Source organism: Strix uralensis, chromosome 6 (assembly GCF_047716275.1).
Source record: "Strix uralensis isolate ZFMK-TIS-50842 chromosome 6, bStrUra1, whole genome shotgun sequence".
Taxonomy (NCBI): Eukaryota; Metazoa; Chordata; class Aves; order Strigiformes; family Strigidae; genus Strix; species Strix uralensis.
The window spans coordinates 17,734,721-17,760,256 of NC_133977.1; the positions used below are offsets into that span (position 1 = coordinate 17,734,721).

At 38.6% G+C, this 25,536-nt stretch overlaps 2 protein-coding genes across 16 annotated transcripts in view; one reads left to right on the top strand and one right to left on the bottom strand.

Moving 5' to 3' along the window:
- The window catches only part of LOC141945218 (alpha-aspartyl dipeptidase-like), a 20,731-nt gene extending 5,847 nt beyond the window's left edge, over positions 1-14,884 (top strand). Inside the window, exons 3-9 of one of the 2 annotated variants that reach the window (XR_012629449.1) lie at positions 3,363-3,437; positions 4,026-4,105; positions 5,512-5,685; positions 7,120-7,179; positions 7,955-8,037; positions 8,580-8,730; positions 14,793-14,884. Coding sequence is in view for 1 of the 2 variants with exons in the window: in XM_074873032.1 (XP_074729133.1) it covers positions 3,363-3,437; positions 4,026-4,105; positions 5,512-5,685; positions 7,120-7,179; positions 7,955-8,037; positions 8,580-8,658 (551 nt within the window). In the remaining variant the exon portion in view is untranslated. Of the gene's footprint in view, positions 1-3,362; positions 3,438-4,025; positions 4,106-5,511; positions 5,686-7,119; positions 7,180-7,954; positions 8,038-8,579; positions 9,087-14,792 lie in introns of those variants that run through there. The other variant, XM_074873032.1, reaches the window with a different exon arrangement.
- NBEAL1 (neurobeachin like 1) overlaps positions 9,075-25,536 on the bottom strand; it is a 91,478-nt gene continuing 75,016 nt past the window's right edge. For 8 of the 14 annotated variants that reach the window (XM_074873022.1, XM_074873021.1, XM_074873023.1 and 5 more), the window contains 8 exons: positions 24,635-24,744; positions 23,826-23,998; positions 23,282-23,376; positions 21,231-21,347; positions 20,388-20,549; positions 19,165-19,313; positions 18,336-18,471; positions 9,075-15,724 (listed from right to left, as the gene is read on the bottom strand). In XM_074873022.1, the coding sequence (XP_074729123.1) occupies positions 15,623-15,724; positions 18,336-18,471; positions 19,165-19,313; positions 20,388-20,549; positions 21,231-21,347; positions 23,282-23,376; positions 23,826-23,998; positions 24,635-24,744 (1,044 nt within the window). In that variant the 3' untranslated portion in view covers positions 9,075-15,622. Of the gene's footprint in view, positions 15,725-18,241; positions 18,472-19,164; positions 19,314-20,387; positions 20,550-20,983; positions 21,112-21,230; positions 21,388-23,281; positions 23,377-23,825; positions 23,999-24,634; positions 24,745-25,362; positions 25,426-25,536 lie in introns of those variants that run through there. The other 6 variants (XM_074873016.1, XM_074873017.1, XM_074873018.1 and 3 more) reach the window with 4 other exon arrangements.

The window sequence follows — 25,536 nt, forward strand, 5'->3', positions numbered from 1 at the left end:
TGTCGGAAGTCGAGTGCAAAGATTTTTAAGCAAGTGGGGAGTGAAGCATGTAACAGGGATACCGCATTCTCCCACAGGACAGGCCATAGTTGAGAGAGCAAATGGTACCTTGAAACGTTATGTAGCAAAATATCAGGAAATACAGGATGTACAGGAAAGATTAGCAAAAACATTATTTGTAATGAATCACTTGTGTATATTTGGAGACGCAGAACAACCACCAGCTATGTTACATTATGAGAAGGCAAAAGTAAGTGAGGGAAGGAAAGAGATATGGGTAAATTATAAGGATCCAAAAGATGGATTGTGGAAAGGACCAGCTAAAGTAGTAATATGGGGAAGGGGATATCTTTGTGTTTCTACACCAACAGGCACCGTATGGGTTCCAGCGAGATGGGCGAAACCTGCCGCACCTCCCAATGACACCAGAGGAGAGACAAGCTCATCGACAGCGGCTGAAGATCCAGCCCGTTTTGACCCAACTTGAGGGTCTACTCGGACATTCACTTTACTGGGCAACATTGTCAGATGTATGGAGAATTATTGAGTGGTTAAATGGGAATGTAATAAGAAGTGGGCAAAATTGTTTAAACTGCAACAATCCAGATCATCAAGCGTGGGTAAAGGTGTTTTGTGGAGGATGTGAAAAAAGATATTGGATACACCAATCACAGCTATATTTTGGGTTAAGATGTATTAACTGTCGTAACACATGGATTAATGACAACCCACAGAGGGCATTAGCAAGGTTTGCAGGACAGCCAATTCAAGAATGTTTCGGTTTGTGGGAAAATCGAGAGTCGTTATCCCTGGCAGCGGCTGTTTGGTGGCTGCAGCACCATAAGCAATGGTTAGAACAGGAATCAAAATCTGCATGTTTACAGACTGAGTGTTTCATACATAGTGCTATTCCTACGTGGATACAGATTGCTCCCCGTAGGTGGGGACAGATGAAAAGGCGTTATGTAGCAATAAAAGATGGAAATACAAAGAACAATTGATTAATCAGGATTAGGAATTTATTTGTGTCTCCACAGATGGCAACCTTCATTAAGATCCTATCCAGCGTGATTGGCCTGTTTTGGACAATATATCAAGCTGAAGGCTGGATGGTTTCACAACCTAAACAAAATGTCTGGGTAACTTTGGCAAACATGACACATCAAGAAACCTTGTGCCTTTCTACTACGAATCCGGAAAATCCATTCTCCACCTGTTTGGTGGGAGTGCCAGTAGACACATGGCCAATCCCACAAACCCTTCAGATTTTCTCTCTTTGCAACTCTCCAAAAAATTGTACAGATAATTGGGATGGTGTATACAGTCACCTTCCACAGGTTACGCAAGAACCTCAAGAGCTAGAGTTGCTAGGCTCTGTTATAATGGATGCTTGTGTGTTTTTTAATTACTCCTATAACACCACACGGAGAGGGCAAAATGTGAATGCAACTAATGCTGCTTATCATAATTCAACTGCTTGGTGCAATTATACTTCGACTAACATCTCACGATCTTTTGCTGTTCCTCTTGCATTACCTCCTGGTGTGTTTCTAATCTGTGGAGATCGTGCCTGGGGAGGCGTCCCATCTAAACTGAATGGAGGCCCGTGTAGCCTCGGACGTCTCACGTTATTAACACCAAATGTGTCAATGATTCTGAATATGACTCGAAAACATAAGCGAGTCCCGAGGACCGTTCATCGGTTTGAAAGTTCTTGTCGAGATAACATTGAATTCTGGAATCCAGGCCAAATCATAACAGCCTCCATATTGGCACCAGGAGTTGGTGTTGCAAATGCCTTAACTACTTTGAATAAGTTGGGATGTTGGCTTAGCAAACAGACTAATGCTACTTCTTTAGCTTTAAGTGGTCTTTTAACTGATGTTGATAGTGTTAGACATGCTACTTTACAGAACAGAGCAGCTATTGATTTTTTGCTCTTAGCGCAAGGACATGGATGTGAAGATTTTGAAGGAATGTGTTGCATGAATTTGTCTGACCACTCAGAATCTATTTTCAAAAGCATACAGCAGCTAAAGGATGGTGTCAAACATTTAACAGAAGATGATGGATTAGATTGGTTAACAAGGATGTTTAAAGGTTGGGGACTTTCAGGATGGTTAATATCTCTGATCAAGTCTGTGGGGGTCATGATCTTGGTAATTATGACTGTGCTTTTGATGTTGCCATGTATTGTCAATCTTCTGCAAAGGGCCCTGCAGAAGACTGCCTCTGCAATATTTTTAGCACAAGTGCAAAAAGAAAACGGGGGAGATGTGGAGCAGTTTGCTAACAACTGGCTACGTGAGAAAGGGCACAGCACCGAGGAACTGCTGACAACGGCGACGTGATGGGAGAATACCGAAAAGTATCAAAGAAGAACAAAGAACAGAAGCAGGACTATGTAGAAGGCCTTGCAGAAATCATAAGGGGAGAGATTGGTATTTAACCTTAGCAACCAATGTATCTAACCTTAGCAACCTATAAGGAGCTTGCTTTTTGCAATATGTATGAACTAATTATTGTGGATATAAAAGAAGTGTGAGTACTAATAAAGTTGAGCCTTTGTGCATTAAATGATGGCTGGGCTCCCTCTGCGTTCTTTCAACAGTTAGGTGAAGACCATTACTATGGTGCACTTCAGGCAGCCAGATATTTCCATGATGAGCAGGAACTGAGCTTTACTTCGAGCAAAGATCTTTCCAGAGCAGCCTACAGCAGTACCTCCACCTAGTATCTGTCACTGTTCAGGATAACCTTGGACCTGTTACTGCAGTAATAATCAGTACTTACTTCCCAGGGCAGCACACTTTGCTCCTTGTCTTACAGAAAGATTGGTGCTATCAAATGTCCACGTTCTTCTGGCTCTCCTGGCACTTTCTGTACTCAGTGAACCCCAGCAAGGCGCATCTGTCAAAGCCAGACATTTTAACCATTACAGAAAAAGTACTCAGATCGGATATTTGCACTAGTAATGCTAGACCAATGCCAGCACATCTTCTTCAGGCTCACAGCCAAGTTGAAGACTGACAGCTTTTTTGCATCTCTTGCTTTCTGGTTAGCCAGTAATGCTCAGCAGGACTTTGTGCCTCAGCCTGTACCTGCTGAGTGAAATGCCCTGCTCTTAGACAGTGAGCATGTATATCCATAAAGCAAACATTTCCTTTGGTACAGCTGGATGCAAAAGCCCTGCACTAAGGTAGGACATGTACTCTGTTCTGTGTTGTAGTTTTCTCTGAAATTTCCCTGGTTGTCTGGCAAGACATCTGGCGTGGGATCAGGGCAGGGGACAGGCAGGGTTTGAACATACCACATTCTTCCACCAAACTGAGGTGGCCAAGGTAAATACTTTTTCATTTAAGGTTACGAACTGGACAGCATTCATGAATCTTGTGATCCAGTGGAGGCTGTAAGGAAATCTGAAGCAATATTTATCGGTAAGTTTTACTTCTTGCTCCCTGTGAGGGTTTATACAGGGCACTGGATTAGTCCTGCTCAGCACTGGCACCGTAGACACAACAGTGATAAAGTTGGGCCTAGTAATTATTAGAAACTACAGAAAACAGTACTTTAATTGGGAACAGTAAGACCCTAAATTTAGTGGTGGGGAGGGAAGTAGGTGAGATCTATTAATGGAACTTCATCTCCAGTAAGTTCCAAATTTTTCCTTGAACAGTACTTCAGTGTCAAAAACATGATCATCACGGCTATATCATCGCTTTATCAAGTCTAAGAAGATTCAGGGCTACTGTGCTCAAACTGAGCATAGTCCTAATACCATGCTCCTGGGTATTAGAACAGTGTCTGCTGTCAAACAGCCAGCGTCAGTGTTACAAGGAGGACTCGGTATGAGCCCATGGCCTGCCCAATGACCATTCTTCTGAAGCTTCTGGTTTTATTGCTGCTCAAAGCAGGATACTACCCTGAATAGAGCATAGAAATCACTGAGCCTGCCAAGTTTGTAAAGGCTTCAATTAATACTGGTAGTGAAAGCATGTTAAATAAACTGGACTCTCTTTCTGCAGGAGGTGGGAACACATTCCGTCTCCTGAAAGCTCTCTATGACAACAGTCTGATACAGGAAATCAGGAAGAGAGTTCTTGAGGTAAAAACTACAGGACTCGAGCCAAGTCTGAATGGCAGGATGTCATGCATAAGTTTTTGTTCACACAAATCCAAGTGGATTCTACATCTTTGTTTCTAACATACTTCAAATATTAAGCCATCTCATGCGACCTGGTGAACTGAAATCTGTGGCCAAATAAGGCTGTCATTAGTCATTGAAGCCTGAAAAGACTAAGGTCAGCAGTCTGTCTTTCTAGGGCAGTTTCCCAGATGTGGGACTGCAAGACCTTGGGATGCACAACACTGCACAGTACCTTAGAAGTGAGCCCCTCAATTTAAAATACCACTGAAGAGCAGTGCAGGATTTAATCTATGTCCAGAAACCCATTTTTTTCAGCTTGAGGTGAACACATCTATATCTATTAACAAGATACAATGTGGACAACGTGCAGGTTGTCTGCTAATAAACTGATGATAGAGTTGGATCCATACTTGCCTTTTAGACAATGTCCTGTTGACGTTGAAAATGGTGTCATTACCTTGGGTACATCCTTGACCTGGAATTAAGTGGTATAACTGCCATTTAGCCCTTCTGGTCAGCAGCCCCATTCTGGCTGGTGAATCTCATAAAACACAGCAAAGATACGCTATCCATGGAGGAGAACAGAAACAAGGTGTTCCTCTAGCAATGTGGAACTGCAGATGACTTCAGGTAGATTTATGCAAGCACAGTATGTTTGAAAAAGCTAGCTTCCAAGAAGAAAGGTTAGTTAGGCTGTCTTAATGTACAGAAATTCAATGCTTGTGGGCAGAAGAGTCAGAAAATGTTCGAGTCCCAGTGAAGTCTAGGTAACTAGTTATATTAGCACTAGCTCTCTCAAGATAGCTTATTTTTAGAAATTGTTCAGCATTATCCATATACTTTCATGTTTGTGTGGAATCCTTCCATGCACAGCATCGTACATAGTACTATGTACATGGTAGTAATACCTAAACTAATGCTAAACTGGCTGGTCACAGTACTGGTAAACTGATGCTGTGGCAACATTGTACTCAGCTTCAGATGGTCTACTGTCTTCAGAAGCTAGTTAAAAGGTAGTTCAGATATTTCCTGTAACTGCAATGTAGACAAGTCTCTCCTCTTAATAGTGAAGTCCAATATATGCACTGACAACCTTGTAAGATCTCTCTTGTGATGGAGTCACAAGAGTTGTGAGTACAGGACATTCAACAGCTAGTTCTCTGACAACCATGACATACACAAACTGTTGCCCATCTCAGGAACCTGAATTCTTGTTCCGCTTTTCACCTGTAAAATTAGCAGTGACGTGAGCTGGAAGGACAAAGTCTGGTCTGATTGCTGAGTCTCTGAGATTAATAGAAGATGCTATAAAATGCAGTTCCTAGCAGTGATACTGCATACTAATCATTGCTTTTGTCTTTCAGGATGGGATTCCTTACATGGGATCAAGCGCAGGAACTAATGTTGCTACCATCAGCATCAATACGACCAATGACATGCCAATTGTTTATCCACCTTCTCTGCAGGCCCTAGGTTTAATTCCTTTTAATATTAACCCCCACTACCTGGACCCAGATGTTAAAAGCACTCACATGGGTGTAAGTAAAGCATGCCAGAGCTAACACAGGGTGCAGAGGTGTAATGATAGTGTGCATTTGTGAGGCCTTACAAAGCTATAGAATGTCTTAACAGCTGCTCCCTAGAGCAATTGGAAACACCAGTGAGGCAGTAACATTTTACTCCCTCCTAAAGCTTTTCTTTGAGTGGGAAGAGGAGTTGGCAACAGTATTACTGAGGTGGAACAAAGTGTTTTTCACAAACAGAAGCTTTGCAAGATCTAAAATAGTGTTGCTTCATACCTGGCATGGAACTGGGGGGGTGAGAAGAGATAATCTTGAAATGTTAAGATGCAACGCACTGTGTTTCTGGAAAGTCCTGCCACAGTCTGTCTTGCTTGCTGCTTGAGAAGACCTAACTTAAACATACATTAAGAGGCTTAAATATCTTAAAGGTCTGCAGAAACCATCAGAACAAGGAGATGTTGAAATTGCATGCAATCTTCTTGTGTAAGAAAATACCTAGGCACTAGTGTCCTTGCAGAGCACACACCCCGTGATGTCTAGTACTGAGCAAGCACATGTACTAGTACAGCTGAAAGAAAAACACTTTAACCATCAAGCACAAAGACTCCACTGTATAGAGGAGCTGATCCTTAAATAAAATTTCCTCAGGGAACAGTTTCTGTAGTGCATCTTTTAACATGCACAATACTTTCTTCCTTGTAATCAAAATTTTTTCATGGTTAAAGTATTAAGAATTAGGGGACAATGAGGAGATAGAAGATCAGGGTGTGCTTCATACAATTTAGATGAAGTTTCAGGTACTCATTTAATCATCTTGTCACTAGATAAGCAGGCAGTCTTAAATAACTTGTGCTATTTCTCCAAGGAGGCTGGAAGCTCTGTGCTGTACCAAGTCCCTGCTGTGTTCCTGTTTCCTTACTAACAAATCCTTCTGGTTTGATTTCTTTAACTACTGTTGCTCAGTTCAGCAGCAAACCCTCAGGAAACATGGCAGAGCTGTTGACAGAAGGAAATTCTTCAGTGTAATACCTGTGTGAGGACAAACAAGCAAATATTTCATCAGTGGAAATCCAAGATTTACTATCCTCCTTCATGAAGGTCGCATCTCAGGCATTTGCTTCCACCACCTTCCTCAGTGCTCTTGTTCTGAGAGTGAGCACATAGAAATAGCATTTAAAAAAAACCCACCACTGGATGAATTGAGTGGAAGTTAGTTTTAAGGCTTTTTCAGGGTTGGGATTGTGCAAGTTCTGTTTGATCAACTTACAGCAATTGCTGCCAGTGATGAAGGGTAAAATATATATCAAAGTCAATCCTACCACTCTATTCTGCTTGAGGGGAAGGGCCTGCTTTGTTTAATGTTATGAAATTGCTAAGTGTCATGCTACTTGGATAGCTCCAAGTCCTACCTTACTGCCTGGGCAACTAAATCTACACTCATTATTGCAGGAGACAAGAGAGGAAAGAATTCGCCAATATCATGAAGAACCAAACACCCCTCCAGTTCTGGTGAGTAGTAGTTCCCAGTCAGGAAGCTCATGGCTGTAGCATGGTAAACATTTTAAATGCATTCTTGCTAGTTTTCAGTGTGGGTTCCCCTGTCTGACAAGCCGTACAGAGCTGTGGCATGGATTTTGCTCATTTGCAGAAAATGGGTTAGAACAAATGAAATGTATTCTGCCTATTAGATGCTCGGAATCCTGTTGCCAGGTGCTATTTCAGGCAGCTCTGATCTTTCCAGTCACTGGTCACCAGTTATATGTTGTATGTTGGGGGTGGTGTGCATGCAGACGGTAAGATACTTCCCCTTAATCTTTTTGTAGATATTCTTAACTTTACACTTTGTTTTAATCTCTGTAGGTTTCTGAATTTGCTCATTCACTAGCATGTTTGTAATTACATGCTAGTGTGAGGAAGTGGGATGTCTGTGTTTCCTGTCCTCATGCTTGAGCTTGGAGTATAAAGTTTGTGCTCTAACAAACCCAGCTGGCTGTTGCTTGGCTCAAACTGGATCCAAGAATGGCAGTGGCAGAAGTAATTGTGGAAAAAACAAACTTTCCTTTCTCCTTAATGGTTTCTCCTTTAAAAGTGAAAAATAAAATAAACAAGAAAACTAGCTTCTAAAACAAGACAATTTTGTCTTGGCATTTTTGTTAGAAATAGGTGAGCAAGAAAGTCTAGTCTGTAGTCATGGCAAGCTGCACTAAGACTGGCCTGCTTGTGACAAGCATTCTAGTCTTTCAGATAGCTTGAAAATAATGCTAACTGGTTCCACCTACATTAGGGCTTGCGGGAAGGTGCAATGTTGCTAGTGGAAGGAGACAAAGCCACCTTGCAAGGAGTGACAGGAGCACGTCTGTTTTTGAGGTAAATGCTTCATTTGAATCGATATCCTCCTTCAGATAGAAAAGAAGGGAGACTTCTGTTAGACTCCTGGCACATGCTGCCTGTCCCCCATGTCAGAAGTTACTTAAACCCTTGCTTCTGTTTCTCTTTGGGGAAAACATGAGTATTGCTTTATGCTTCAAAGGAGCAGGCAGTATGACAGCACTCTAAAGGCTGTCTGACTTACCCAGTAAGTGCTACAGAATTACATCCATTGATGCTCATGTTTCTGAACTAGTTACCGTTCACAGAAAGAGCCCCAGTAGTCAGCTCTGTTATTGAAGGCCAGGGGAATGCCAGTCTGGCCCTAATGCACTGAACTCTAGAACAAGGGAACTCATATCTTCAGTCATATGAACATTACTAAGAAATCTCATATGTATGTCCCATGATGCAGGCAAGGGAGGGAGTCAAAACTCTGCTTGTTATGAATAAGGATGCCTTGTTCTATCCCTAGTAACAGATGGAAGCACAGTAGTCCTAGCTCCTGTTAAAGCTCACAGCATGGTTTGTCTTGTTTACAGGGGTAAAAAACCAACTGAACATGAGCCTGGAACAGATTTCAGTTTCCTCCTGATTGACAGTAATCTCCAGAATCTGTAGCCTTGCATATTCTGCAGCAAAATTCACTGTATGGGAAGACAATGAAGAGGAAGCGAAGAGATACTTCACAGGGTGGGTGGAGAACCTTATCTTTATAAATAAAGATAAATATACATTGGGGGGCTCTTTTCCCTACCCTAATTTATGTCTCAGACATCTCCCCTTCCCAACAAAAAGACAATTTTTATTGCAATACTTGAGTGATCATAGCTATTCTTATTCTGAAAGGGTCTGTACATTCATGTATCCACTTTGATTCCTTTCCCACCAAATAAAAGTTACTTTAACACAATTAAGACAAGACACCAGGTCAGCTGTTCCTGCTGCCTAGCTTTACCTGCTAAATGAAAGAATTGTTCATTCAGTGTACCCCCACACTATTAGTTTAATTTTTGTGCTATTAATAAAGGAAGAAGTTATGCATTCAATTACTTTTATTTGCTTCAGACTCATGTTAAATATATACAATGCTAATTATGTACAAAAGTGTGCATGTTAAAAATTGTCAACTTGCAAAAATTACAAACTTGCAAATCCTAGAAAAGTGCAAAATTTTAAAACATCTTCCACCATACTGTACAGAAAAAAAAATCCATCATTAGCCAATATACACACTCTTAAAACATACCAATCAAAACAAAATAAGACATACAGTATACTCTTAAAGCACCCAGAAGGGAAAAAGATATTGCACAGAAGACTGACAGCAAGTTCATTACAGTGCCTGAAGGGTCATTTTTGAAAGTAGGTATTTCCAACACTCCTCAGACCTAACATTTAACTCTTTAAAAAAGGCATTTTTTGGCATTTAAAAACCCATTTGTAATCACATAATTGCACAATCTGTAAGAATTATCAGAAGATATGGTTAACTGTTGCTGTAAGGCCTTTGCTTCCACTCCCTCATTAGCTTTAGTAAAAATTCATCAAGCAAACTGAGTAGCATCACAGCTTCCATTAAAACACTGACCAAAGGGAGGTAAGTCTTACAAGCAGCATTTCTCTAATCTTATATGAAGCTGTTCCTGCATAGTGAAGGGTTGAGCCAGAACATGTATTGCAAGCTTTCCTTGAATTTTTTTCCCCTCATGGCTTTCTTTAAGCAACAGCTCACAGCTATGTATGACTAAAGCAGTAATGTCAGGTGTGAGACTAAGTTTATTTAAAAAGTTACTTCAAGGCAAAAAATATTGCTCCCTCAAGAGGAAAATACTGACTAGATAGGAAGCTAAATAAACAAGTAGCTTCTAAGTTCAGTTAGAATGATATGATATATATGGCTGGATGTTTTATATTTCAATCTCAAAACACCTTGGCAACTTTAAAGCATAATCTATACTGATGTGCTTCTGGGACAGAAGACGTGCTATGAAATTGTGTCTGTGCCGAGTATAATCACAGACCTGAGCTCTGAAAATACTTGCCAAATTTCCCAAGTCCAGTAGATGAAAATAGAAAGACCACATGACTGGAGGAACTCTCTCCTGAAGAAAAGTAGTGAAACACCTATTTTATCTGGGCCATTTGGGTAAATAGTAACCAAAAGAAAGACACACCATTTTTTTCCCACAGATGGACAGCAAGGTGAATTAAAACTAAACAAAAGGTACCTTTGATTAAACACTACAAGCAGTTCCTCGTGTATGGGGTGTTCAAGACTGCAGTAAGATGAACAGCACTTGACTCAAACTGTGCAAAGCATGCTATGCTGCCACTCAGAGGCATTTCTGCATTCAGGCATCTGATGACTAGAATAGCAAAGAAGGGGACAAAAGTATTTTACCTTTTTTTTTTTTTTTAACTGCAGTAGCTTTTCAGAAAACCCTTGCTTCCTTTAAAAGTATGTGCTAACAAGGGCAATTAGTAATAATAAGGAGAATTTGGCTACTTGGTATGGCAGGAAAGATATCTTCCAAACACTTCAGTTGAGTCTAACATTGGTATACAATGAACCCACATACCTATGACTGCACAAAACCTGTTACTCTCCCCAGAAGGAGACTACTAACAAGTGTCATGTTTACAGCTGAAACTGACATAGCTTTTAAACCAAAAAGCATGAAAAGCCTATTCTAGAAAGCACTAATGCACATGCTTGAATTTCCACCCAATTAAATATAACACTATGCAGTGCTTTCATCTGACAGTATTCATTAGATCAGGCATTAGGTTGCCATTAGGATATGCATTTACATGTGCTTTTGATGGTTGTTCTTTGAAAGAAAAAAAAATTAAATATTCACAGCACCTAGCCTCAGCATCTAACCTAGCCAGCAAGGTACCTTTAACAGTGGAAGGAGTGACTTCAGGTGACAACACAGAGCAAGTGTCTACATAGACTCCCAAATGTAGGAACAGGAGGAGACTGACCCCCTCTCTACTCCCCTCCCTAGCTCTACAGCTCCTTACCATACCATCATCCATATATAGATACACATTTTCAACTAAGTACAGATACACAGTAAAAGCTGTGTGAAGCATGTGTTGATGGACGTGTATTTTCTAATGATTTTGTTCATTAAGATTGGGAAGGACTTGCACAGGAAACAGGGAGGAGGGAGACATGGTCTAAGGAAGTGAGGTATACAGCTCCTATTGACTAAGGCAAGAGTTAAAAGACCTACCTAATTATTGTGCATTACAAATAAAAATGAATTTATCATTCCTGCAGGACTATCTTAAAAGCAGACTGATGCCGGACTGTTACCAGTCCCATACGGAATTTTTACAGTGCAGAAATTTTGTTCTTTGCACTTCATTTAAAGGACACAGAAGTACAACTTCAAAGAGAATCCCTGTAAAGCAGCCAATTGACTAAACTATTTAAAGCCTGTAAAGACTTTGATAAACCTGTTTTGTGATAATATTCATGATCGAAGGGATACCAGGGGAAAAAAGCTTGTTTATACCAATGTTGTAGGATCAGCAAAACAAATGTAATGTGTGTATGGGGGGGTGTTACTGGTTGTTTTTTTTTTTTCTTTTTAAATCAAACAATCTTCCTAAAACCTGATTTCCACAATGTATATTAACCATTAGGAGAACTGCAGTTAGTTTAAGATTGGGATTATTATTTTGTGCTGGTACGGTACATGGATGATAGAAGTTGTGGTTTCTAGATATCCTATGAGCGAGTATTAGATAACAAGTATATTCATATAGAATAATTCACCTAAGTTAGATGCTAACTTGAACAGCAAACATTTCACTTTCTGAATGCTCATATAGTACAAAAACTGCACAGACTAGATGAGATTCTTCACTATAGATAAAAAGACAACTAAAAAATACTACCAGTAATTATAAGTAAATTGATAAAGAGAAATCTAACATTTTACTTGAAATAAAGGAGAGATGTCTTCTAAATATTGTCCTTTGGTATGCAAGTTCAAAACTGTGCTACAGAGAAGGTACTCAATACTGCTAACTACTTGATCTCATTTATATACAGGTATAAAAAGATAGTCAGTTTTCAGTTTCTTTTAGATATATATAATTTACACTCATACTTACTTACTCAGCTTCGAAGGTACACATATCTTAAACTTCGATAAATATCATTAGGGTTGTTCCAAAAATTAAAAGATACCACCAAGATGATCTTGACAAATGTAGTTTTATGAAACAATTGTCACTTAAGACTTGTTTATTCTGAATTCCTAATCAGAATTCTCATCTCACAGCTTTACTTCCTATACTTAGAGAAATCTTAGTTCAAAAACAAAGGAAAATTTTATTTCACCAATACTATGTGAAAAACAAAAGGTGATCCTAAGCTTTATTGACTTGAGGAAATCAAAGAATTATGAAAGTCAGTTCACTAATTCACAGTGCATTGCATAAGAGACTACAATTCAACCAACCTAAACAGCTGATCAGAAAAATTATTTTCTACTTTTAAAAACTTACACGAATAAGTTAAAACCAAGAGAAACAACATACCAGCTAATGCTCAAGCTTACAAGCTGTATCTTTTATTTAAAGCTGGTTTTAGGTAAAGGCAAAGTGCAGACCTTCAAACATATGGGGGTCTTTCCAGAGGGCCTTTAGCAAGAATGCTAAGCATGTGATGGTGAATAGCTCCCATCCTCTAGGACCAGGTAAGAGACCAAAAGGCAACAGATGTTGCCATTCTGTGTAGAGCAATTAAGCAGCTCAGAGCTCACCTGTCCCCCTCCTCATTCTGCTCCTGATGCTTTATGCTGAGCACAAACTAACCTCAAGTTTGAGAGCCCAAGAATGCATTTAAACCTGTCCCAGGTATTTGTGAAGATCACCTAATGCTTGTGATGTACTGAAATGATGGTATTCAAATGTCAAAGCTCTTCACCATAAACTCTTTCATCCCCAATTATTGCAACTACATTATATTTTACTTAAACTGACACAGTGTATTCAGCATTCTTTACTATTAAACTACTAAAAACATTATTTCAACTGTTGTATAAACTTACCTAACCCACAGTAGGACATTTTCAAACCCTTACGTGAACTCCTCTGTGCAAGTGACAAAAAGAAAACTATGTTCTCACCAAATGCTACAGAAGACCTGTTTCCTCAATTTTTCCACTTGATTCTGCTAGCCCCAAACATCGTAATTTGCTGCCCCCTTCCCCTGCAAGTAAACACTTAACCTCACATATGCATTTAAATAGAACATATATGCATATTTATAAAAACCATCAACTCAATGTCCCAAAGGAGTTATTTTTTTCAACTTCCCCTAACACAGAAAAATCTCACATTCTGAGCTGAAATTCTCCTAACTACTCTTAAAAGAGCTCCCCTGAAATCCCTTCTTCATGAAATCATAATGGACAAACATACTTCACATTCTCATATACAGACTTAATACTTCCAGAGTATCCTTGGTATTCTTAATGGATAATTGATTAAAAATAGTATTTTTCACTCCTCTATGGCTTATTTGAAAACAGGGGCTGTGGTGGGGTTTTTTTGTTGTTGTTTTTTTGTTGTTTGTTTGGGTTTTTTTCTACATACATGGAATCTGAAAAACACTGCTCTACTTCTGGAAATTCAATGCTCCCTTGTCCAGTGACTCAGGGAAATAATTCTTATTTTCTCCTAACTTTCCCGATGATCCAGTCTGTCACAGTGATTAGTTAGAATATTGCAACTATGCATAGACCCACTTGTTCACTAGTCTGATTTATTATTTCATTTACAGAAGTTAAGAAAAAGCAATGCAACTTTCTTTACACAGCACACTAATCAGTCATTAGAGGGATTTTTTTTTTTCCAGTAAAGAAATTGAGGAGGAGAAAACAGTTTTAATGAGACTAACAGAACCTGTAAAGATCATCCTTTTGTGGGGTAAGGAGGTATTACTATTTCTACAAAGTTAATAAATATTGTGCTAAAAGTTAATGAAATGAGATTATACATTATGGAATTCCTCAGGTAGTTCAACAGCTCCCCAGCCACAGGGAATATCTGATAACATTTATAGGAGATACAACACACATTCATTTCCATAAATAAATAAAAATAACATGAAAAGTGATGGTAGAGGGAAGAAAGGGGTAGCCAAAAGGGAACATACTAGCTAACAATCACTTATAGCTCTGCCTTATATCTGTACTCCCCTCAGCCCATGGTATTTTCTCCTTTTAATAGACATACATACATGTATATACATATATATACACAAACATACACACATATATACACACACACATACCTTCACACACCAACCCAAAAATTAGTATTTATCCCTCAGCACCAGCCTTAAGAGTATGGGCTTTATCATTTAAACCATTAATATTATAAAAATGTCAGAACAATAGGAAAACACACACCCTTCTATCATCACGTATCACTAAACCAAAAAAATTCAGTAAGGGCTTCTCCAAAATATAGCATATAATCCATAACTATTTTGTTGGATATAGAACATGTAAGGATCTGATATTTTCTTTTCCCAGGTCTTAAACACATCTTGAAAATGGATACATTATCTGTTTCCCTGCTTGTTTTTACAGGGGAAAAAAAAATATGGCTAACACCTGGTTTGGTGAACACCCAGCCAAGAAACAAACAGGTGCTATTTAATTAAATTCTGCTGCAATGTTGTGTAAATGATTTTACAGTGGAAAATTATCTTTTGTTTGTAGGAGTTGCCTTACTCATGAAGCAGATTGATCATTGACCAATATTGATACTGATTCTTCCTCTGTATTTCTTCAAGATATTAAATATATTATAGGATTTCTTGATGTGTGTCTTAGCCTACTTAACAATATAAATAATTTTCAGCAGCAAGTATTTCCTACCTCCTTCAGCTCCTTCACCACCTTCAACTCCTTTGAAGTTACTAATGTCTGTACTCTAAACAATTTCTGATAATCAAGTAGTGCAACACAGATGTTCCTTGAAGAACAGCCTAAAACTGGAACTACACAAAAGAAGATAGCCATAGCCATTTACAAGAACAAATTGCAACATATTGTTCATTGGGCTGAAAAACATATTGAAAAGGTCATAACTGTCAGCTATCCCAATTTTGATTCTGACCACTGCAGCCACCAGAATTTTAATTTACTGTTGGGGAACTACAATGCTTTCAAAGCGAAGCCAAATATCTTCTTTGTGATTAAGGAGCATCTGACCCTATTCAGCTTTAAATCAAATGCTACTTAAATTTAATGAGCAAGCAGTTTGGGTTTTGGGTTTGGTTTGTTGTTTTTCTTCTTTCCTTTTTTTCTGAAATGCAGTTTTAGCAGCTATTTAGAGAGGGATTCTGCCGTGACCAAGTCAACACAGTTGAGGAAAAATACGCAAGCAAACTAACTTGCATGAATACATATGCTTATTACTATACCTCTACCATAGGTTCATCTTCAACAGACTTAAGAATCAAGCCCTGAAAGTTGAGATACAGATTTAAAGTGACCAAAAGATTAAACATGTTTCTGGAATCCATGAGCGAAGGTAGAAGCAGCAATCACTTGGAATCTTGAGTGTTATATTCAGTCTCTCCTGATGAAATCTGGCTGAGCCGTTTGCTTGATCCCCACAGCTTTCGGGAAAGCTGACCTGAGCGCATCTGTTTAAAGTAATTCAGAGAAACAAAAGGAGGGGGAAGGGATAAGGTGGATAAATTAAAAAGGAATTCAGACACTGATTCTGGTGAAATGCAGACACTACAATGTACTGCATAACAGAATTACACCAACAAAAATTATTTGAAAACAAACCAAAAGTTACACTTAGAGATGATACCTGGGACTGACAAAAAACAGACAACACACTAGTCAGACTTCTCTGATTTTGAACAGTTAAAGGGATATTGCCAAGTAAAGCATACTTAATACTTAACCTACTTCAAATGGCTTAAGAAACAGTGTTTAGATTGTTATTTTGTTAGGAAGGAAAAAAAGAGGTGTATGTCAAGCAAAAATGAACCAAATTAGAAGAAAGGACATTTTATTTTAGAAGTTTCAAACAGAAATTGCTAGAAGTAAAAAGGAAAAGATAACCAAAATGCAGGGCAGTGATGGCAGAAGGAAGGAAAGAGAGGAAGGTTATCTCCTGGTGTCAAATTTATACAGTTTTCCAAAGATCTTGGCTGAAGTGCTCAAAGTAAAATTTAAACCAGAAATAATTCATACTGAATATACCATAAGTCAAGACAGATAACAAGCAACCAGAGGCCATATTAAGTCCAGCATCCGGTAGGTCTGCAATCTGACAACAATTTGTAAGAAATTGTTTTAATTTACTCCTTAATTACAAGGCTTATGATTGGCCAGTAGTGATCAGCCTGGCAGCTGATTAGGGTATGAAATCCCTTGCAGTTTAATAAACAAGATGCATGCCTTAACATCACAAGTTTGAGAACAGTTCCCAGCAGTTCGTACCACAAATTAAACACGCTTAAGAACTGTATCATCACAGCTACAGAGTTCTAGAAAAGGCGCAGTTCTGACGGGGATTAACACTAACAGGTGATAATCCCCCAGACTTCTGCAACATCCCAAACAGCGTGAAAAATACAGAAACATCCACTGTATTGCACTTCATACTGGATACTGTCAATGCAGAAACACTAAAGGCCAATCTTAATACCAAGCAGCATTTCACTTTATGCACAATAAAGAAGGTCAGTTTCTCCCTTTATCCTAAAGATCAATATCACCACCAAAAGCCAGAACTACAACACTGTCTTCTATATAAGGAAAAAATTCTAGTAATTAGTATATTTCTTCCAGACTACAAATAAATCAGTCAACAAATAAATATCCCACATACACACGCTTTTCAAATATATTGATTGATGCCATTATAGAAAACTAGAAAATCTGGGGCATAATGTTGTTCCTTATATGTTTGTGTTGGGTTTTTTTTTGGGTTTTTTTTTGGTTTGTTTTTTTTTTTTTTTTTTTAAAAATCTATTTACATAGATATTAAGCTTGCAGATCATCTGAATTATAAACAGAAAATCCTAAAAAATAGTCATTGGGAAGCCTCTACATTCATAAAGGAATCCAGTCTTTGAAACAACACTTTCTCCATAGTTAGAAAAATAAATATGATTAAGAACTGAAAAAAAAGGAAACAAAAAGCCTTCAGTCTAACAATACACATAAATTCCAGCCTACAAAAGATCTTTTCTATGGAATAGGAAGCTCAGAAATGACAGTGACTTTAAAACTGCTGTTACAAATATATGCTTAACCACATCACAAGCAGTTCTTTGTCAATTTTACAGTAGGAGAAAGCTGTCCAAACTGGAAGTCAGTGCAAGCCTCCTCTCCCCATCCACTGCAAGCAAAATCAGACTACCATTGTGTGAAGCCTGTTTCAAATATTAAACTATATATCTCCTAGCTATAACATTTTAAAATACAGGCAAATAAAGTCGCTCTGTTTTCACAATTAAAATATAAAATGAAATTAAGACACATTTTTCTGGCATGTACTAAAGGTCATGCAAAAGTGATAATCACATTTTCAAATAAATACACTGCAGCACAACAGAGATAGGGTTATAAAGAGAAGCAGGTTTAAGCTAACTCAAGTACTCTGAAAGTCATGACAAGAAGTAGTTAAAGCAAAACCTATGTTTTGCACAGGAAAAACTGGGCATAGCTATTTGACAGATGGGTGCTCTGTATTTGATATTGCATATGCAGTACCAACAAGTTTGTATTCACCATATGGAGCACAGAGCATCCTGGGAACCTACACAAGTGATTCTTTGTGCATTGCAATTAGAGACTCTTCACAGAAAGTAGTAATATTTTTTCCCCCAATGTCGGTCAATGCATATTAAAAGATATCTGACAGAAACCATTAAAAAAGTAGCTTGCTCTCATTTCCAATTTTCTTCTGGAAAATTATTTCATCAAGAAGTGGCTGACAACACTATCATGTTCAGAAAAGGTCAGCTACTATGACTTTTGCTCATTCAGATGTGAGTAATAAAGTCTAGAAGTTAGTCCAGCTGAGCTTCCCATCTGCGATCCCTATATACCTTTGATTCTTAATGAGAAATTTCAGTAGAGGAGTCTCAAAAGTTATTTCTTTCCCACTGAAAACTGAAACTTGCTCTTAAATTTACCCTGCCATAGAGGAGACCTCTTGCTCAACTGGAAAGCAGAAATAAGTGAACTTCCCACAGTTCGGTAGAAAAAGTTCTTGATGGTGGGTTTTACCTCTGCTGGCTTGCCAACACCAACGATAATCAACTTGCCGTCCTCCAAGCCAACAAGGATATGGCTATACTCTTTGGTGACAGAAATGCAATGAATTGGCAGTCGCATGGCTAAGGGGGAGATGCTCAGACTCAGGCTGAAATGAACAAAAATCACATAGAGAAAGCACATCATGTATTTGTTTGCACATACTGCAAAGAATCACACTGCAGTTGCAATTGCTGTCCACAGGATACACTATAAAACACAGTTTCTCAAGGATCTAGTTTGCAATTTCAATTATTGTAAACTCCTAAGGAACAATCTAATCATACCTCTGAATAGAGCTCCAATAACAAGAAAAGGCATGGATGGGTAAATCAGTAAATTAAGATATTTTCACTGAAGAACTGTAACATTAGTCCCACAACTGCCTAAGTGACAAAGATCACTCCCACTCTGAGGAGCAATGGAGCTGTACAGAGTGTAGCAGTAAGTGGAGTTTAAAACTCAGTGCAGAACAATATGAGGCTTGATCCTGCAGTTGCTGAGCTTCCAGTGACTAATCGGACACGGGGACAATCACAGCCTGAAGATGTCAGAAACAGCTCTTCCTAGATTATGTCAGTTGTAGGAGTATAATTGGGATAAATGCCTGGGAAGAAAGGGGTCTGGTACAATCTCTCTTTTTTCTTCTCTTAGTTCCCCCCTAAAAGAGTTTTCTCAGGAACACAGAAAAAAGCAATGGCTACCACCTACAGCACCACGCAAAGTCCATGTTACACAGCTATTTCTCAATAAGCCTTTATATTTGCATCTCAATAATAAACTACTGATGGTGGTACATTACCTGTAGAGATCTCGTATGGAGAGAAATCCCTGTAAGCTGCCCATCACGATATACTCGCCAGTCACACACATATCTGACACTTCCTCCTTCAGAGTCTCAGAACCCAGATATTTTCCATTGACAGAATAGAGATGTAATGCATTCTTATCCTGAATAGATCAAAAATAAACCTGTCACAGAGGACTGACTGGATTTAGAGTGTATTATTTCTATTTTTAGCTCACTGACAGGAGCTACCTTGGGCAATAACCCACAGATAATATCGCTGACAACAGTTTCCTTGCTGAATGACACAAGAGTACTGTATGTATACCAGGTCCTGCATAGCAATTTTTACAGTTATTCCTCGTTACCTCTTGATGTAACATGGTAACATCTTATCTATCCATCTAATCAATTCCAAATTTTCTGGAAACATCCATGGATTTAAGGGACAGGTGCCGATTTTATAAGGGATTTTGTTAAGGAAGAAGAAAGGAAGAGAGCACTTTCATCTTCAGCCCTGCTGCCATCTTCCCTCCCCACCACCCCAAACTGAAAAGCAGAATGAAATAGGTATATTTCCACAGAACTAGATCTAGAAGCATTTTCTGGACAAGGCAATAAATTCTTGATGACTTAAAGATGCAGCTAACATGACCATCTTAAGTTCTTCCAGCCCTTGGTCTCTTTTCTCCCTATCTTTCCAATGCAGCTAGCATGCCTACATCCAATAAATCTGTCTTCCAAGAACTTTTCCATGCTCATACCCTTATTAAAGCAACTACACAGCTACTCAATAGACAGAATAAGCTACACTGTGAGCCTTATAGCTATCTCTCCAATCCAAAACCAAGAAACATCAGTGTAGTCACTGGGCATCTTGCACCCAGAACTTGCTGCTCCCCTTTATAAGCCTCTGTTTCTGTGCACAGTGAAACTTGTTTCCCCTAGTTTTCCATGTCAAAGCAGCTCTCCCAGGAATATTCATCAGAGCATGCTTGGGCATCTTCCTCACATGTGTTTGGAGATTTTTATGAAACTTACAGGAGCACAGTATGTCTGTGATTTATCTTTTAATCAAATTTCACTCAAACTGGCTAGCAAAATAAAAAAAAAAAAAAGGAAACAGACACAGCATGCTCAAAAAGCCTCATTACTTTAGAAAATAAGGATAAAGTTAGGTACATTTATGATTAAAGTCTTCAGTGAAAGAAACACAGGTATTCCATGAACCTAAGTACCTTAAGAGTAGTCTTTCCTTCTATGCTGGTGTGGACAACTATATGGCCTTCCCAGGACACAGCCAGATTGGGAACAGTCAGCAGAAGAGAACTCTCACAAGGTGGTCGCAAAGTCCTCACGTACTGACCTTTCCGAATAGTGCGGACAATAACAGTCCCATCCTGCAGCAACCAAAGTTAGGCAAGCTGTTACTCAGCAGGTAAGTTACCGCAATACACAGAAAGAGTATTTAAATACAGAGGGATTATGTTGAAAGCACTTAAATCCTTAACTGGAGATCAAGACTCCTGAGCATTAGGAACTCTACACAACGAAGCCTTCCCCTCAAGGCCATGGTATTACAGGCATATGAAAAAACAAATGCAAACCAGGCACAAAGGGATGGATAGGCAGCAAATCAGCCACTTCATAGGTCACATTTATAAGTAGGCATTATGTGCAGTACAGAGTCAGAGTTCAGTAGCCTGCCAGTGTAGTACAGTAAGGTAGAGCACGAGTAAACTGCACAGAACTCTCAAGGTTAAGGAAGCAGGGAAGAAACTGTCACAGAATTATTTCTATGAGAAGCTTAAGATCTCCAAATAAGTCCACACACATTAAAGCTCATCTGTACAGAACAACAACAACATGGTAGCTGAGGTCTATCCTGTGCAGAGCAGTTTGAGACAGCCTGATTTAAGCAGGCAGCAAGGGAGATGGCACATATCTTCTTGATGTGCAAGTCTGAAGAAAAAAAATCATGAAATAGTCAAATTTTTTGTATTATTCTTAATCAACTTTGAACATGCTCTATGGTTTGAGTAGAGAAGAAGCAAAGAAGGGGAAAGTATGAGAATGCTTACCCTGGATCCTGACACTGCCATATCCAGTTCAGTGCTGATGCCAACACTCGAAACTTCATCAGTATGCCCATAAAGGATCTGTAATGGCTTAGGTGCCAGGCCTACAGGCACTCCTCCCTGAGAGTAACAAAAAGTGCAATGACACATTCTCTTGCAGCTGAAGGACAAACAAAAAATAAATTTCTGGTATCTTCAGTATCAGTTGTGTGAGATGTATATTTGACATAGGCCAAAACCAAAGGCATAACTCACCCATTCCAATTTCAATTTATTGCCTTTGATGGCAGCAGCCCTATTTACTGAAATCACAAGAGTGAACGAACACATAGTTACTACGTGGATGTGAAAGAGTTATTTAGCTGACTTGTTTCTACCCCTTCAGATGTCCAGGTGTGCAAGGACCACACTGAGCAGCCCTAACAGGAGTTTTTTCACCCACCCATCCACCCACTTTTTCTTCACCTGTGTATCTGGGCTTGTTCAGTTCTTACAGCTTACCCTGGAATTAAGCACTATCTTCACAGCCAAGCTTAAAGAAGCTGACAGCTATTTTGCTTAAAATTACAGCAACTCTGTTCCATTTTCTAAGGAAAAGTAAAGAAATAATCCTTCTCAGTGGCTAGTAGTAGTATGATATGTAAAGGAAATCTTGCAATAATGCTCATTAAAAATAGTCATTTTCCCACACGACTGCAGAGCATCAAAGGTATTTAGTACTTTTGTTCCAGTGAGTGTACTGTCAGCATATACAGACTTATTCTCAAACCAGTTCTAAGGCAAGACCTGTGCTTAGAGAGAAGCTACAGTAACTAGTTCTGCAGAGGACTCTTTATTCTCATTTCTTTGATAGAAACTTGACTGCCAGACAAGTCCTGAAAGCCTGAAGCATGCAGTGATGCAGAACAAGTGTTAAAATACAGAGCTGGGAAAAAGGGTGTCTGCTCTGCATTGTCAAGTAGAACAGAAGTGACAGTATGCAGTCCATTGCTGCCACTTTGTAAAGACCGAGATAAAACTTTCACAAGAAGAATTCACAATACATACATCATTTATGTATCCATTAAATAAAAAAATACATAAAAAATCTTAAGAAAAAGCAACTCTAAACAAAGATGATCTCCAGAGGATGACTTCTTTAACTCACACTGAAAAGATAAACAAACTAAAAAATTTCAAACATTTAGCCTCACTTGAGACAAAAAAATACTGTTGTCAGCACTAAGGCTTCTTGACCACACACCACTGGTACAAAGTACTTCTTGAAAGAATTATAAATACTACCACCATAGAGACAGCTTCCACAAAAACATATGCAGTTATGCACCACTGTACTGGTTTAACGTGCCAACCTTAGTTCAATGCTAAGAACCTGATGAAATGTACTGTCCATAACATGACAGCTCTGCTCTGCAGTTAATCCTACTTGTATATCTGTAATGCAGCAATCAGAAATGAACATTTAAAATGCGTAACAATGGAAATGGCCTCACATTTGGAGTATAAGTACACACATGCATCACACAATCACTTTCATTGAGTAAAAGCACAAGACCCATATTAAAGAACTCTAAAATGCCAACTAACAGACTAGTGTTGTCTTTGCTAACTCCTAGTATAGTTGTCAGTACTTCCCATAAGGAAATGCAATGTTAAAGTGCAACTACTGGCATGAACAGCAGCCTAGAAATGTAAAAATCCTCAACTATAAACATTGTTCTGACTAATTCTGGTAGTCTGAAGCAGTGTCTCTCTTCTTCCGTTCTTCCACCTGTACAATTAGGGATAATATTTGCCTATCCTGAAAATAATCTATGAAATATTTGAGTGCCTCTAAAATACTGTACTTCAGCTATATAGTAACTAATATGTATAGTGAATATTTCAAACACAGAAAACAATGGGAGTAACAAAATTACAAAGTTAATCAGTTTTAGTGGACTACCTTCCCTGCAAACCTGAAAGAAAGGATGTCAATAAACCATCATAGCAAAACAGAGAAGCACAAAAAAGCATTCAGAAAATGCTTCTCAGAGTATGCCTTAATAACCTACCTGATGAACTATTTGCCAGATCATACAGGTAGTATCTCTGGAGCCTGAAATTAAATGAATTCCACAGTAGTCTATTGCCAAGCAGGTCACAATATCTAGATAAAGAAAACAGGAAGTTGTCACACAGATATTTAAGACTGATTTCCCACAGAGGGACAACATGCATGCAATATGTCAACAATGTAACCTGATTTGCAGTCAGCATGAATGCTCCACTGTGATAACAGCTGATGAGACTGTATTAAATAATGAAGTCATTGTACAGCCAGGTGTACCAACCTGACTTAATCAGCTTTGTTACCTAAAACCAGCAGTTGAATCTTATTTTGAAACTACATAAACCATCACTACAATGACTAAAAAGCCATGCTCAAGTATTTATGTATAATCATGGTTCAAGTATATTCTGTTCTCACACCGCCATTCCTTTATAACTGCTACGCTTGTCTGCCCAAGTGCACTGGCTATAATTCTTTCCCAAAAGACCAAATATCAAGGTACAATACATAGAACCTTTCACTTCACAATATAAAGAGTTACTAACCCATGTGCCTGATGTGCTGTCCAATCAGCTTGCCTTTTGTAAGAGATGTCACTCTGATGCTATTGTCCCAGTGTCCTCCACTAAAGAGCAGTTTTGCATCATGGGAAACTGCAAACAACTTAGAGGTGATCTCCAGCCCCGGTGCAAAAGGACCACTCATGTTACGTTGTGTTCTGTAGGCAAATGATGAGCAGTTAAGAGCAACCTTAGTTCAAATTGATATATTTTGCACTTTGTGTATCCGTAAAAATTAATAAGAAATTCCATCTACAGAAGAGGCTATATTTAAAAAAACATAATAGGTGAAATTCTGCCCCCCTGATATCCATGGCAATACTCTCATTGACATCAGCAAGTGGAAGCAAGATTTCACCTTAGATCTTTTCAGTCTTTCATGCAATTTAATTCTGTATGGATAACTCGTGTCCCTACTAAGTACTGTAACATTAAAGAAAAAAAAGGAATCTTCTAAAAGCCAATGACACAGAACCACCGCATACACCTACACTATGGTGTAAGGAAGTATGAAGACTGCCCACCTCAGATTCCAAGATGAGTTTTTCTCATTGATAATTAGAAAAAAAAAATTAGCAGTAGTTCTAAGAACAAAGAACCTTAAAATGACACTTACAGAACTCTTTACTAGAATAACATTACAGATTAGAGGTAATATTATTGAACATCAGAAGATGCACTCTTAGGTGAAAACTCAACCAATGAAAGCAGTACAATCCACTGATTGTTGAACAATTACTGTATTTTATGACTGTAGATGCATTCATCTGCACCTCTCCTCATCATTTGCTTACTTGGGATTTGTCACTGTGGTATCTCTGATAAATGTAAAATAGTTGGAGATATTTTTATCATAAGGTAGCCAACCATGAGTTCCAATGACGCAGTTCAGACTTGCCGTTACCTAAAAGGGTTTTGACAGGGGAAAAAAAAAATATCAGTGAAACCCAGAGGCATATTTTCTGCTTGACTTTGATGGTAATGGAGTTTGCATAAAATCCAGCATAGGCTTCTTGAGAATTTACCACAAAGGAAAAAAAAGCACACAACTTTAAAAAAAATCCAGCTCAGATGAGTTAATCCACACATGGTACATATTACCAAATTACAATAGTGTATATTCTACATAGGTCAGAGAAGTTGAAGGGGGGGGTGGGGAGCGTGGGAAGAGGAGACAAAAAACCCAGCCAACCAACCCTTCTCAAATATTTCATCACAATTCAGACAGTTTAAGCTGCTGCTTCTCTTCTTTGAAATAGTAATCATTAATAGTTAACATATTAACATGGAAAGTTTTTAAAAAATTGTACTACAGTTCTATTTCTGAGAAAGCAAGGCATCTAAATATTCAAAATTATTTTCATCAGATATTTAGAAAGAAACACAATAAGAATTTTAGATGTGTCCAAAATGACATATGCACACACCACATTAAGCCAGAACAGTAAATTTGACCTACTAAATAGGATTATTGGAAAAGAACGTCCTTTCCTGCAAAACACAGTGTGCAGACCATACATACAGATGTGAATACAAAACCACTCTCCTCCTTTCATCATTTGGCCATCTGCCACAATACCAGCACCTGTATTAGTCAATGCAGAAGCAGACTTTAGGAACAGTGCAGGCCTCTTGAGTGTGTATATGCCACATATGGTATAGTTTAATATATGGGTTGGAAAGTAATGATAAACAT